General features: G+C 42.6%; 2 protein-coding genes across 2 annotated transcripts; one reads left to right on the plus strand and one right to left on the minus strand.

Annotated features, from left to right (window-relative positions):
- Positions 1–96: 96 nt before the first annotated feature.
- On the minus strand, positions 97–3221 carry tlcd5b (TLC domain containing 5b). The gene is made up of 3 exons (XM_035178857.2): positions 2997–3221; positions 2126–2321; positions 97–1487 (listed from the first exon to the last, which is right to left on the minus strand). The coding sequence occupies exons 2-3, from the start codon at positions 2313–2315 to the stop codon at positions 940–942; spliced, it is 738 nt and encodes a 245-aa protein (XP_035034748.1). The 5' UTR covers positions 2316–2321; positions 2997–3221; the 3' UTR covers positions 97–939.
- A 1529-nt stretch (positions 3222–4750) lies between these two features.
- On the plus strand, positions 4751–12073 carry rcc1l (RCC1 like). Its single transcript, XM_035179495.2, has 13 exons — positions 4751–4822; positions 4911–4956; positions 5873–6158; positions 6473–6602; positions 6900–7028; positions 7116–7182; positions 7617–7668; positions 8026–8110; positions 8641–8822; positions 9589–9676; positions 10224–10397; positions 11385–11470; positions 11625–12073. Exons 3-13 carry the CDS (start codon positions 5874–5876, stop codon positions 11700–11702), a joined length of 1356 nt encoding a protein of 451 aa, XP_035035386.1. The 5' UTR covers positions 4751–4822; positions 4911–4956; position 5873; the 3' UTR covers positions 11703–12073.
- The last annotated feature ends 2580 nt before the right edge of the window (positions 12074–14653 follow it).

The following is a 14653-nucleotide window of genomic DNA, read 5'->3' on the forward strand; positions in this document are numbered from 1 at the left end:
GTTCTTTGGTGCAGAACAACAAATAGTCACACGTGTGCATCAGTAAATTTAAAGTCAGTTAAATACTTGTTTCTATCTCTGCCACAAATTCAACACAACAGTTACACTTTCTCAAATTCTTCATTACATTTGCACAACTCCCACGTTAGGAATCACAAATTCAGAAACTCCTGCTGCAGCACATGTGATGCAACACACACCAAAAACACCTGAATAGAGTCTAAATAAATAACGAGTCAGGTTTATCTCTGCTGATGGAAAACTTGTGTTACTCGTTCACTGAAAGAAACTATAGCACCGTTAAGTTGCATATGAGAAATGTGAACTACAGATGATAGATAATTGTTGGACCTTGGAGTTATTGCACGTGCACCTCAGACTGGGATGTAAAAAATATTCCATTTAGCAATTTCATCAAAATATGTAGCCTGGGGGGAAAAAAACCTAAATGAAAAGACGTTAAAATATGTCTGATAAAGTATGATCTAATATTTGGGTTTATTTCTTTTTTAATAGAAAATGTTAAGCAAAGTTATTTATTTTCATGATTAATTTTGATTATTCAAGTGTTCTGTTACAGTCCTGCTAATGGTTCCGGATGTGGGCCTCTGAAGTTTAGGAAGCTCTGCTACAGGGAATAAGAGTAATACCTCAAGTTGAACTTTATGGAAGTCATAATTAAATCACTTCTAAATAGATAACTTTCCTCTGTCAAAACTCATACAGTATCTGCAGTGATGTGGGGGTAACGAGACTTTTAGAAATCCAGAAGCAGCCTGTTCATTTGCAGTGATTTTGAAAACCCTGACTACAAAATCATGTTCAGTGTAACTGTATTGAAGTTTCTGGTTCGTAATAAATGCTGCTTATTAAGTATTTAGCACCTTTAAAGCTGCAGAGGCCTGTGTATCAGATACATCTCACACATTTTGAAGAACTTCATGCCTTCAGTCGCTCGTACCCGTCCACTTTCTCTGTGTTGATTTCTTTGAGCTTGTGATTCTCTTTCCACCTTTTATACTTGGTTCTGCTTTTCTTGAAGCCAAATCTGGCGATGTCCACCATGAACACCCAGGCCAGACCATACATGACCACGCCGCCCAGCTTCATCACCAGCGAGGTCCTGGGGGACGTGAGCTCACAGTAAAACAACACCGTGCCGACCCCCACGCGCACGGTGGCGAACAGTAAAATGAAAAGCAGGTCCACGGCGTCGCCCAGCAGGCTGTCGTACAGGCCCAGCCGCCGGAGGAACCAGCGGCTCTGCAGCAGCGGATTGGTGATCTCGCTGCCGAAGACCACGGTGCAGGTTTCGCAGGCCGACACCCCCATGAGCAGGGCCAGCAGGATGCCCAGGATGCTGGCGGCGTGGTGGGCCAGCATGAGGGGGCCCTCCGTGCCGTGGAACACGCACCAGCCGATGTCGAAGAAGAAGTAGCCGAGGCAGACGGACAGGGCGAAGATCTGGAGCTCAGTGTTCTCCGTACCTGCAAGAGAAGGAGGGTCAGATAAGAGAGTAAATGTTTGGGGGCCTCACATCCAACCATTAAAGTAAAGTGCAAACCTCCACCACCGTCTCGTGCACATCAAACACACACACGTCATTCCAGTCTTCAACCAAACCTCAAAAATAATGATCGTTGTATTTCTTAAAACAACCATAAGCAGCCGTTCTCCGGGGCCCCCCCCTCAGGCAAAGGCCTCGTTCACCTACCCTGTGGCAACGCCCCTGCTCAGACTCAGAATTCATTGGAGTAAGTGAAACAACAAAGTAAAAAATGTGTCATATGTAAAATAATATCAGAAGAATTTCCTTTATTTACTTCTTCAACTGCCGTCTTTGTCCGCTATTGAAATATTTTGAAGAGAAAACTATCAGATATGAGGAATTAACGAGTTTTGAAAAGATTCACTTGAATAGAAATAAGGAATTATGATAAACAGGTTTCATTGATTAGATATCGCTGTGACTCCTGAAGTTTATAAATGCATCTTAAAATATATCTCACTAAACTATTTTTTAAACAAGGGTTAGTACTATCAGGGGCCTAATGTTATCACTAAGGGTTAAAACGTACACATATGTATATAAATATAAACTGTACATGTGTTTTATTCCACTGACCTGCGTGTGTGAAGGGCCAGGGTCCATCTATGAAGACCACGTACGCCGTCAGCAGCACGATGACGACCCCGTGGGTCAAAGTGACCAGACGACAGCTCCACTCGGGCCCCCGCTGAGCGAAGGTGCAGCGGAACAACAGGTAGAGGCACAGCCAGCCAATCAGGCTGCAGGTCACCGTCAGCACGGCCATGGCGTCCTGCGAGGAAACGATGGAGCTGACTTGTTAATTGTGCTTTGTCCTCGTGAGTCCGTTTCAATGTGGATTTAATTTGTAAATCAACAAAGGTCATATTGCTGCATTAGAATAAAGGACAATCAGCAGCTTGGTTTATATCTTTAAGTTGTTTTGACCCAGTGAGAAACACTGCATGTGACATTCAAACCTTCAAACTAGAAGCTGTGAACATGTGATTAATAGTTAATAAAACCCTGTGATATAGTTATACGCAGATATTTGTCAACTACTATCCTGTCCTCAGTGAGCAGCTAGAAGTGGAGGCTGATGTATAAACACAGTTGTAATAATATCAAATTGAATTAATGGCAACGACTGTAACTTTAAAAACACTTTAAAAGTCTGTGTATATATCTGCTTAAAACTACATTATAACGTTTTATGAACTAAATCACACTGAATGCTAAATTACACGGTTATAATAAAGTGTTAGCCAAATCAGAAACAAGCACGTCAGTTTAAAAAGGCTATTTTACTCATGAGTAAATAACAATTATATATATAAACGATTCTGATTCGAAACAATCTCTCATGTTCACAGGGTTGATTTATCCAGATTCATTCAGTTCTGGTCCCAGGGATTTTAAAAGTCTGATACTTACAAAATACATCATGTTCAGTAACTCAGTGTTTTACCTCAACACCTGCTCCTCTCAGTCGACCTCAAAGTCAGGATTCATGTCTAAAACTCCCCCGACGATCGTCAACAGCCTCGACCTCCATCTCCGTGTCTGTTCTGTTAAAGGCAGAAAAGAACAAACTCCATCAAAGTGTCTGAATCTGAGCACATTTAAAACGACCACATGTTCGGTGATGACAGAAAAACCATGTGGAGGCGACGTTAGACAGTTAGTGGATCCTGTTTCCCTCCTCCCCCCCCCCGGATCTCAGACCTGATCCTCTTAAAGGATTACTGTGTCCACTTCTCTGTGGATACCTGCTTTTAGACGGGACGGATGATACCAGGCTGTGTCACATTAAAATCAAACTAAAGTGGAGTTGGATCAAAAACGTCCTGATGTCCTCGTGTCTCTGCTCGGGGACAAATCCTCCTTTTGACTCAACAGGCTTTAAATAATAGTTAGAAAAAACTTCATCCATCTACCACTCTTCTTTACACAGTTAAAATGTAATGGGCAGAAAGATAATGTAAAAGAACAGCAGTTAAAACAAGAGAACATTGATTCTTTCATTAAACAGAGTGGAATAAAACTACACACGACTTTTAAAAGACGCTGTCTGATCTGAATGATTTGACTGTTCCACAGATTGGTTGGTCTGACATGATAAGAATAATAAGAATAATAAGAATTTAGCAAATGCAAAGTGCTGTACAGAGGAAAATAAAGTTCAAACCAAATTAAAGTAGATTGCACATTAAAAAACAATAATCAAAATGAAGGAAATGCCACAAATGAGAATAGAAATGAATTAGAATGACAAAAAAATACAATGAGACAAAACAAAATGCAGCTAAGAAACTCAAATTATAAGAAAAACTAATTGAAAGCTATAAAAAAGTAAAAAATAATTAAAATATATGATTCTGGAAGGCCGGCTCCTACAGCTGGAATTGTATTGTATCTTGTTTACTGTCTCATGTCCTTCAGCAACAGTCAAAATGACAATATCAGTCAGTGCACATGCATCAGACGCCTGTTAGATTTGCAGTCTTTTGTGAACACGACCACAAAATTAAATTACTGTTCCTATTCTGTGGTAAATAAACAGTTTCACATAAATGTAAAAGTTTCCTCGAGAGTGTTGCTCTGCCGACAGTCGAGTGTCTCTCACAGCCTGAATCATACAAACAGGTAAAAGGTTTTCATGCTCAACGTAAATCGTGCGTTTCACGTCCCTCTGCTGCTGCAGGTTAACGACCTGTGACCTGACAGATCTGCAGCATTAACCCACTTCCACAGGGGCTCTAATCTGACACCACGGCAGATTATTGGCCACTTAGATCCAGCACACACACACACACATATATGTATATATATTCACTCCATCATACTGGTGACTCTCTTCCATTATGTAATGGGGGAGTTAGTTTGTAGCCTCACGTTCTTATTCACTTGTGTTTAGGCCTCAAACGTCACAGAGGAGGTTTTCACCTTTTATTCTAAAACTCAAATCACTATTTAAAGTATTTTTTTAAATCTATTAGTCAACAAAAACAGTATTAAGCTGGTGAGTTCACTCTTTTACCTGAAATCACTAATTAAATATCTCTTATACATGTTTTAAACATATCTTATACATGTGTAACCCTGCTTCTGTATTTTTTTATACCACGTGTACTTTATTTATTTGTATATTTATCTATGTATTTATTTATATACTTTTATTACATGTTTCTATTCTCTATAAATCCATGTGTTCAGTCCTCCAGGGCAGTAGGTGGCGCCACATACTTCTTCACAGAGGAGGAACTGCAGAAGAACAGCTGTTTCTCTTCCGGGGTAAATATTGATTTCAGGAAAGTAAACACGCGACAATGTCACTGAACCGCATCTGAACAGTTTCTTCTTTGTTTCTGCGTCTTTTCAGTTTGTTTCTCATCCTGTGAAACACACAACGACACTAAGGGAGGAAGGTACGTTCAGCGACATCATGCGGGACAGAACACGAAGCGAAACTGAATTCACCTTCCTGACAATTTAATGTTCAACTGGCTTCTGTCAGAATTATTTTCTTACTACGACATGTTTTATTAAATATAATTGATCATGTGAAGCTTCTCTTCAATTCGGCTTCATTCACACAAACTACACGTCACTTGTTTTTTGTTAATTTCCATTTATAACGGTCCTTTCACCTTCTAATCAGTATGTTGGTTCCAGTTTGAGTTAGCGAGCTTTAGCTTGTAATACTAGGACATTATTGAAAATTAGATAAAATGTAAAGCTATTGAAGACGTTAGCTACAAGCCGAATTTACATATAGATCCTTATAATACTCTAGAGTCTTTAGTTGCTCCAGTATTTTATATTTAGTGTGAGTAAAACTAAGCTATCGTTAAATTGACAGTTAAAGTAAAGGGAATTTGGCTGCATTACAAAACGTGTTAAAGATATTTTTATATGTTGTGATTCAATTGACTGTCTGTTAAAGCTGAAATGTACAACCAGATAAAATATATTTTCTAAAGTCAATTGATTAATTCAATGGATTTTTAATGGTTATTCTACTTTAATGTTTAATTTAATTTTTAATGTGTTATTTATCTTGGTAATAATGTAAAATAATGCCAGCAATTATCAATTTTTTTGTTTTTCTTACACCACTTTAACTTAATCTAATGATAAACACCTATAAGAGTTTATGATAAAGTACATTTTTATATATTTTATTTGAAAATCATAGAAATAACCTGTAATACATTCAATGTATTTAAACCTGGCTATTCATGTCATAAATATAGTAATGATATTATTTTGAAAATAGGTGTTTTTAACGATTGCTTGTTTCAGATCTGTCCTAAATTCAATCTGTCTCTTGTCTTTCTACAGAATGTCTCTTCCCTGTGTGCGTCTCTGCTCTCGACAGATGACCACAGGACTTCAGGTCTGTGGTTATGCGACCGTCGGTAAAGCGTTCCGACCCCGGGAGAAAAGCAGCGGGGGTCCGGTGTTCCAGTACGTCGGGCAGCACAGGAAGCCCAACCACAAGGTGTTCGTGTGGGGCTTCAGCTTCACCGGGGCCCTGGGGCTCCCCAGCTTCGTGGTGCCGGACAGCGGCAGGAAGAACCCAAGGAAGTACCAGCTCACTCCGTATCGCCTGGACACCGCAGAGCAGGTGACAACATCCCTTTAGAAAACTGCTGGATGAAGCTTCTTACTTCATCCTCTGCTCACGGACTACAGAGTCTGGTTCAGTGTCAATACCTGCAGTTACTAGTGACCAGTTTAAAACAGAAGTTATTTGTGTTTGTGAGCAGTACTTGTCTTTTTATTCAAGTAGTATCGATACTGTCTTTGTTTTATCCAGTTAAAATTACATATAATAATACTACTGTAAACGTGGATAATATTTCACCCACAACCACAGTAATACTCATTTTAATTGTGACAGAAACTCCTTTAGAAGGCTGAACTCCTCTTCTGTTGCAGATCTCCTCTGCTGCTTGTGGTTACGGCTTCACCATCATCGCCTCCTCCACCAAAGACGCGTCCAAGCTTTGGGCCATGGGCCTGAACACGGACTCTCAGCTGGGCTTCCAGCGCACGCAGCACAGCCGCCGTAAGGGAACCAGGACCGATGACACGGAAACACTGCTTCACTTCACTCTGCTTAACCTGCTTCAAAACTTAGAGTTTAGAGCTGCAGAAGTTTGTATTTTTATATCAACACGAGATCCAGCTGGACCTGCTGCCTCCAAGTGACCATAGAGTGAACTAATGTACAGAAAGGGGCCAGGCACACATACTGTAGTAAATACACTGACTGATGAAGACCTTTTATTGTCATATACAGTTTTTGGGAGCTAAATTCCAGTGTTTCATCACATCCCAACACTTCCTCCCTCCCTGTCTGCAGATCGGAGTTACGACTACGTCCTGGAGCCGTCCCCTCTGGCTCTGCCTCTCGTCGAGCCTCTACAGACCAGAGTGATCCAGGTCGCCTGTGGCCGAGCTCATTCCCTGGTGCTCACGGATCAAGAGGGGGGTAAGAGACTCGCGCCTCCCACACCAGAGGATTCATGACTAACCATCAGCCCCTGATAACTGACTGCTCTCTGTTTTCTCTCCCAAGTTTTCAGTATGGGCAACAACGCGTACGGCCAGTGTGGGAGGAGGATAGTTGAAGATGAAGTCTACAGGTGGGTCCTCAAACACGTCAGCACAGACTTGCTGCTGCTGAGTCACATGTTTCATCGGGCCGCTTCTGATTCTCGTCACATCCTCCAGGAAATTGAAAGAATGTCACAGGGAAAAATGTCAATAAGTTCAATAGAGTGGAACAAATTTCCTGGATATGCTACAGAATGTATGAGTTCTTTCTTGGTCCATTTCTCATTATCAAGTTTGGAAGCTTCCTTTAAGTAGACTCTGCAAAATCCTGCTGAAAAACAAGCAAACAAACCAGTGGTTCTGATGAATGGTTGAATGTATTGTTTATCTGTGAGCTGTACTTCTGTAAAAGCAAGAGGGATGTTAAAGGACGAGTGAAGCACAGAAGGATGTGAACTCCCTCCGAGATGCTGACAACCTCGAATGATGGATTTGTTGTTCCTCTTGTCTCATGTTCAAACAGCGGCAGTCACATCATTCACAAGATAAAAGGCTTCGACAGCAGGGTCACCCAGGTGAGCGCAGCCTTTTCCTGAACATTTTACTGTCGCACGTCTCATCCTCTTGTTCCTGTTCCGCACCTTTGGATCCACAAATATACACATGCAGATTATTCACAGATTCATTTTAGCCAGATTACACTTCAGTTTTTCCTGACATAATAATAGAATGTCTGGAAAATGTCTGGCCAGAACAATCTCCTGCTGTTTTCTTCATATGTGAAAGGAAAAACTGTCTGGACCCAATTTTCCAGACATTTTCTGCAGATTATGTGTGAAAATAGCTTTAAATTTACACTTGATGTAACTAAATGTGAGTCTAACCTCTCTGGTCTTTATCTGGTCACTGAAGATGCAGCTCTTCTCTTCCAGGTGGCATGTGGGCAGGACCACAGCCTCTTCCTCACCGAGACTGGGAAGGTGTTTGCGTGTGGATGGGGGGCAGACGGACAGACGGGTCAGTGCTCTTCTCAAAAACCGTGACTATTTTTATATTGGACACAGTCGGCTGCAGACAGTAGGGTTTTAAAACTAGGGTAGAGAGAGAAAGTGACGATCCAGACCCCTCCTCCCCTTTCCGCTGTCGTTCAAAACTGTCTCCAAATCCCCCCTTGCACCACCGCTGTGCACGCAACCAGGAAAAACATGGAGACAGTTCACAAACAGTGATTGACTCCTTGTGGGTCTGGGTCTTGGTTGTTTAAAAAGCCTTGAATTCTTCCAAATTGCTTTACGAGCTGCAAGTGGAGCCAGAGGAACAAGCGTTTATTTCTAATATTATCTGTCTCTTGTACAACTTTCAGATCATAATGACAGTTTTAGCAAATATAGCAAATTTGTAAATGTTCCCCCCTGCACCTGTAAACATTGAGAGCCAAATGATACATGTTTTCTTTACTGTCCCACTGATTATTCTATGAATAGGAATAAATGTGAAGGGTTTTTACAAACTTCTCTTTTGCTCACGTCCGTTTCCTCGTCTTCCAGGTTTGGGTCACCACAGCGTCAGCTCCGGGGCAGTGGAGGTGGGGGGGGATCTGGCCGGTGTTGAGGTGCAGCAGGTCAACACGTACGGAGACTGCAGCCTGGCCGTGTCCAGAGACGGGCAGCTGTACGGCTGGGGCAACTCCGAGTACCTGCAGCTGGCCTCGGTCACGGAAGCCACACAGGTGAGGAGACCTGACATCCAGCTGGTAGAGGTGTCGACCACTTGAAGGCGTCACATTCTGTCTTCTGAAATGTTGTCATACACTTGAGTCTGGCCTCTGAACGGATGCTGAGAGGTTTGTTTTACTCTTGATGGCTCAGTTAGGTTCTGTTTCCACCTGCCAGTCATCTGTCACACGGTCTTTTCCAGGCTCCTCAGTTCACAGCACTCGGCAAATACTTACAGATGTGACGTTCAACATTTTGATATAAAAGAAACCACATGAAAAGAGGGATTTTTTGTTCATGCATTCGGCTTTCGGGGTCAAATACATCATATACGAGATAAATAATACTACAATGTTTGGGAATACGACTCAAGTGCATTAACGTAAGACACAACCACGAAGCCGCAACACGAGCGCAAAGGCCTCAACGGAAGAGTGCGACTACGTATGTCGTCATGGAAACAAGCAGAGTTACTTAATGCCGTCGAGTGAGGCGTCAAATTGTGAAAACAGAAACACGCACCTGTGCCGTAGCACCTCAAATAAGAAGCATCACATTTTAAGTGGCAACTGGCTTGACTGGGTTTTCCCAAACGACGGCTCACTTGACGGCAGTAAGAAGAAAACAAACACTTCATTCACACTTCTGTTGTGGCTTTGGCATTCGTGTTTTGCGCTGATGCACTTGTGTGCGACGTCTCGGCCACCGTACAAGACGGGAGCAGAAGAAAACTCAACCAGATATTCTCTCACTCAACTCCTGTAAATCTTCGTGTTACAGATCAACTCTCCTCGGCGTCTTCCTCTGAAAGGCTGCGGGAAGGTGGTTCAGGCGGCGTGTGGCGGGACGCAGGTGGCTATTCTCAACGGTCAGTTTATACAAAGGCGCATGAACACGTGTGCATTAATGTAAACGTGCACTCCACGTGTAAACAGACCTGAACCTCTCGGGGAGCCTGTTGCACATGTGTGGATCATGAAAACTTCACGCTGCTTCTCCTTGTTTAGTTTAGAGTCTGGGACAGAAAGCAGACGTGTGCTAGACCTGATTCTTTGACAGGAAGTCAGTGTTAAGATCTCAGAACTGGACCAATATGATCCACTTCCTCTGTGTCAGTGACGACCTGAGCAGCAGCACTTTGAATCAGCTGCAGCTTCCAGAGACCTGAGACCTTTACAGCCGTCAGGTCGACTGACGATAAACAGTTTTTCCAGAACTGAAGTTCCCTTAAAGTCAGTTTTCACTTTGGCATCAGAGGTGCGACTCCACTCACTGACTCTTGCTGGCATCATTGATCACAGTCCTGGTTTCTCTGGTGTCTTTTTATTCCCATTATGAGTCCAGATGTCTTCACTGAATATCCTGCTCCTAATATCGAGCTACGTCTCTGTCTTTTATTTATTTGTTTTCGTCAGATAAGGGAGAGGTGTTTGTTTGGGGATATGGGATTCTTGGAAAAGGACCACAGCTTTCAGAATCGTCGACCCCGGAGATGATTCCCTCCGCGCTGTTTGGACGCTCAGAGTTCAGCCCGTCAGTCGCCGTCACCAGGATCAGATGCGGCCTCTCACATTTCGCTGCAGTAACGGGTGAGAACAAGTTTGTATGGTCACTTTTAGAGTTTCCTCAGACACCAGTGGAAGACGTGTCCACTTTATCTGAAGCTGCATAAAGTGAGATGAGATTTACTGATGCCAGCTACGTGTTTTTTCTTTTCCTGCAAGGATAAAAGATAGAAACATAAATCTCATAAACCACAAAGTCATTCAGTCTCATCCGGTCTGAGCTGTGAGGTGGAGATGTCTGGGGAGACGTCTGTTTATGGCTCTGAACCAAGAATCTAAAATGAGACTGAAACTGGACGATGAAAAAGGAAAATCCTTTTAGCCAGTTTTTATTAGTCGGACTCTAAAGCAACAAACAACATGAATATTAAACATCAAATTCTTAAAATCAATGTTCTGTCTTTTAGGTTTAGGCGATGGTGGAAAACAACTAAGTAGAAGTACTGCACTCGAAGTATAATTGTACTTTATGTACATTGCTATTTTATGGTCCTTAATGCTCCTATTCTACTACATTTTAAAATACAATCCGTCATATTTTATTTAGTTCTTTGTCTCGTAGTTACTGGTTAAACCAGAGGTTCCCGAACTTCTCAGACCCTCAAAATAACCGCCTGAGGACTTGAGACCCTCATGGTCGCTGCAGGTGGTTCAGACATACAAAGAATGTTGAGTCATATGGGGGTAAATACAACTTTTCTAATAATAATATAATAAACTATAATACTTTAACAGTGTATTTGTCTCTGGAAAACGTCTCAGGATCCCCTCCCGACCCTCAGCTTGGGAACCACTGGGTTAAACAACAAGGCTTTTAGTAGTAAGACATTTGCAGGAATCTTATGAATCTGGGTTGTTGTTATTTTCTCCATCCTCATGTTCCATGTGACTCATGAAGAGATGATGGTTCCTAAAAAGACAGAGCTGGTTCCCGGCTGCAGCTGCTCCGCGTCGAGGCTCAGCGGGCGCTCGCTCTCCCAGCGCGCTCATGTTTGATGGTTTGCGTTGCAGATCGCGGCGAGCTCTTCGTCTGGGGGAAGAATGTGAGAGGCTGTTTGGGCATCGGGAGCAGAGACGACCAGTTCTTCCCGTGGAGGGTAAGATGACACCGTTTAGTCCTGCAAGCGAAGAGAGAAACATGCAGCTGAAATCTCTTCCTCCAGAGTTCATGTCTGAAAACGGCTTCAGACACTTTCAGAAAACAAAGCAAACTGCCCGTTCCTCCCCTAAGTTGTGTCATGTCTCTCTCAGGTGACTGTGCCGGGTTCAGTGGTGGATGTAGCCTGTGGTGTTGACCACATGGTGGCGCTGGTGAAGTCCCTCCTGTGAGCTCCTGCCCAGCAGCAGCGGTGGAACAGGCTGGATGTTGGAGTCGCGGTCGCCTCAGGGAGCCGACGGAGGGTTTGACTGTGGGGTCTCGGAGGCAGCTGCTCTCCACAGGCGACGGCCCCTCGGGCGGCTCCGTCCTGTGGTGACGTCAAGAGGCGAGTGGAGCTGTGGATTCTACAGGGTCAGCGACGTGGTTCACTTCCTCCTGCATGAAGGTCACACGGGACAGTTACTTATGAACAAATACAGCTGAAAGGATGATTCCATTTACTGATTCATTCATTTTTCAAATGTGAAGTGTGAACAAATTTAAATTATTCTCATGTTTGATCAAATATGTGGTCGTAGAAAATAAAGACATTTCAAGACTTTGGGTTCTGGACGTGTTTTCACTATTTAACTGCAAACGACAAAATAAGTTTCAAATCACAGAATGAGCTTTTTTTTTAATCGGGCAGACACAGACACCATCTACCCACCTGTGGTTGACCTGAGGACGTAGAAGAAGACACGTGCACCTCTGTCCACAGACTGAAGACAATCACACAATCACAACCTACGTGATCTCCAAGCACTTTACATCCTAAGGTGTTAATGTTATAGATGAAGTTAAAGGAGCTGTAGCATTATATATTCATCTCTAAATATCTGATCTCTAACTGTGATTTCCTGATATCAAACGCAGCCGGTTGTGGTTGATGGACACTTTCATTCTTCCAGTTCAGTGACTGTAGCTCTGGTCTGTTGTTGCTGTTGTTCTCTCCCCCTCTGAGCTCCTGTAACTTTGGGCCATTCATCATTGTGACAGGTTCAGGGCCCTCAGAGAGAAGGCAAGTGTATTTGTAACAAAGCTACTGATCGAGCATAAAACCCACTCGGGCTGCAGCCTCCCGGGCTATTGGTCGATACGCTGTTCGACCGACTTCTCATTGGTCGGTCAATCTAATGGGGCTGGAGTACGGAAGCCTAATGCTGCCACACTGGACAAAGACAAATGTGTTATACCATGAAAGGTTTTATGTTTTAGAACTAACACTTCTTCCTTGGGTTATTCCAAGTTAAGTAGTTTCTGTGTAATCCTGCAAACAAACAAACAGCTGTAAACATCTTATTTTAGTAGTTTGTTATATTCTTAAAAGTTTGACTAAAATCCTTTGAATTTCAAGTTTATTCTTCACATTTACACGTCCGATCTCCTATAAGGAAAGTAATGTTTATATAAAATATTCTTGGATCTGCTCTGAATTGAATGGGTTCTTCATCCTTCACCATGTTTTGTGGTCCAGGAGTTTTTGCTTCATGCTGCTCACAAACAAACGGGTTTAAAACCTAACCTGGAAAATATTGTGTCCAGAAGACACTAAGTGGACATTGAGTTTAGGTTCTCGTCAAAGTGACTTTCAGGTGAAGACAGAGCTTTAGTTCCTCAGTGATTGAGGATGTGACAAACAGACATCGTGTGATTCCATGTTAGTGTAAGGTTGGAGCTTCCATATGCAGAACCCTTGTAATGTGACACCAGTGGGCGGCACAGTGTGATTGTTGTTGTTCTCTGTCTGGATGAAACGCTGACTCACTGACTCGTAAAGGTTTGTCTGGTCTGTGGGTGAAGATTTCCCTCTGTGACGAGTGACGCATCAGCAGGATCAGATGTTTTCCTTAATGCACGTGGCTCCACTGGAGTCTTCACTTTGAGTTGTAGTGAGTGGGAAGCGAGAGGTGAGCGAACGCCTCGGTGACAGAGCAGTGAGCTGCAGGGGTTCAGCTGCAGGGAGGTTATGTAAGAAGATAGATGATCATGATAAGAGAAAACACTTAACATGTGTGCTCCTCTGACCCTGCTCCTCACAGAGGCTGCAGCTGGAACAGCTCCTCCTCCTCCTCCTCCTCCTCCTCCGAGAGGTGCAGAGGAGCATCAGGGCAGAAATAAAACATGAGAAGAGGTTTCTTTCATTCTGAATTTAGAGAATAAAGTTGTAGAATTGAGACACTTTTTCGTTTTGCAAATCGGGAGCAAAGTGGAAATGTTGAGGGAAAAATTGTCAACAACAAAGTCGAGATGTATAAAAAAGTAGAACAAAATAAGAGGACAACTTTTTAATTTAAGTGAAACCATCAAGTCTAAATTTGAAATTTTGAGAATAAAGTTGAACTAAATCAGGTAATGAACATTTGGACTTTGTTCTTGATATGCACTTTACAAAAAACTTAACTGTTTCATGATATGAAGAGTTTTTATCTCAACATTTCCTCTTTACTCTCCATATGCAAATCTCTCTTCAAAGTGGAAATGTAAAGAGAACAGTTGAGAATAAATTCCAATTAAATCAGAGATTTTTTTATTTTGCATATAGAGAATACAGTGGAAATGAGAAGTCAGACGTTGGAACAGTTTTCCCAAGAGGTTGTTTATCTTTGATAATGTTTTAAAAATCCCAGGTTTATTAAAGCGATTACAATCCAATGGGCTGTGAAATTGACTATGTTCATGGTCCCCAGAGGCTGCAGCCAGTCTCTCTCTAGCGCCTCCCTGTGGACAACATGTCAACCTTCATACAAGACGTGCCAAAGTCTAAAGTTGTGTTGTTTCCTTTGGTTTTAATCAGGTGCAGGCTTCTTGTTTCTTTTCTCCCTGAGTTCAGGTTCAGAGATAGAATCGGACGTCATGGAGATAAAGTCGGGATTAGCCGAGGTGTCGTGACTCTAACACCAAGTGTTTGTGGATTTCAGGATCAAACGTGTTCAAATTTCAGATTTTCCAGATGGTTCATACATTCCAGAGGAACAGTGATGTGACCGCTCATGCACATCGGCCCATTAGGAACCATGTGACGGCTCAGCCTCTGTGGACGTCTGAAGAAAACGCTGCTGATGGTGGAAATGTCTCATATGTCCCCAGTGAATTTGTTGCTTCAATCAAAATGATTTAACTGATAGATTTTACTTCTGTT

Source organism: Hippoglossus stenolepis, chromosome 15, assembly GCF_022539355.2.
Source record: "Hippoglossus stenolepis isolate QCI-W04-F060 chromosome 15, HSTE1.2, whole genome shotgun sequence".
Taxonomy (NCBI): Eukaryota; Metazoa; Chordata; class Actinopteri; order Pleuronectiformes; family Pleuronectidae; genus Hippoglossus; species Hippoglossus stenolepis.

Bases quoted from the DNA above. Each gene is read 5' to 3' on its own strand.
- tlcd5b (XM_035178857.2), bottom strand. From the start codon at position 2,315: ATGGCCGTGCTGACGGTGACCTGCAGCCTGATTGGCTGGCTGTGCCTC. The intron at 1,488-2,125 runs GTCAGTGGAATA...CTTCTCTTGCAG, and splicing joins CTGGCCCTTCACACACGCAG to GTACGGAGAACACTGAGCTC.
- rcc1l (XM_035179495.2), top strand. From the start codon at position 5,874: ATGTCTCTTCCCTGTGTGCGTCTCTGCTCTCGACAGATGACCACAGGA. The intron at 7,183-7,616 runs GTGGGTCCTCAA...ATGTTCAAACAG, and splicing joins GTTGAAGATGAAGTCTACAG to CGGCAGTCACATCATTCACA. The intron at 11,471-11,624 runs GTAAGATGACAC...TGTCTCTCTCAG, and splicing joins ACCAGTTCTTCCCGTGGAGG to GTGACTGTGCCGGGTTCAGT.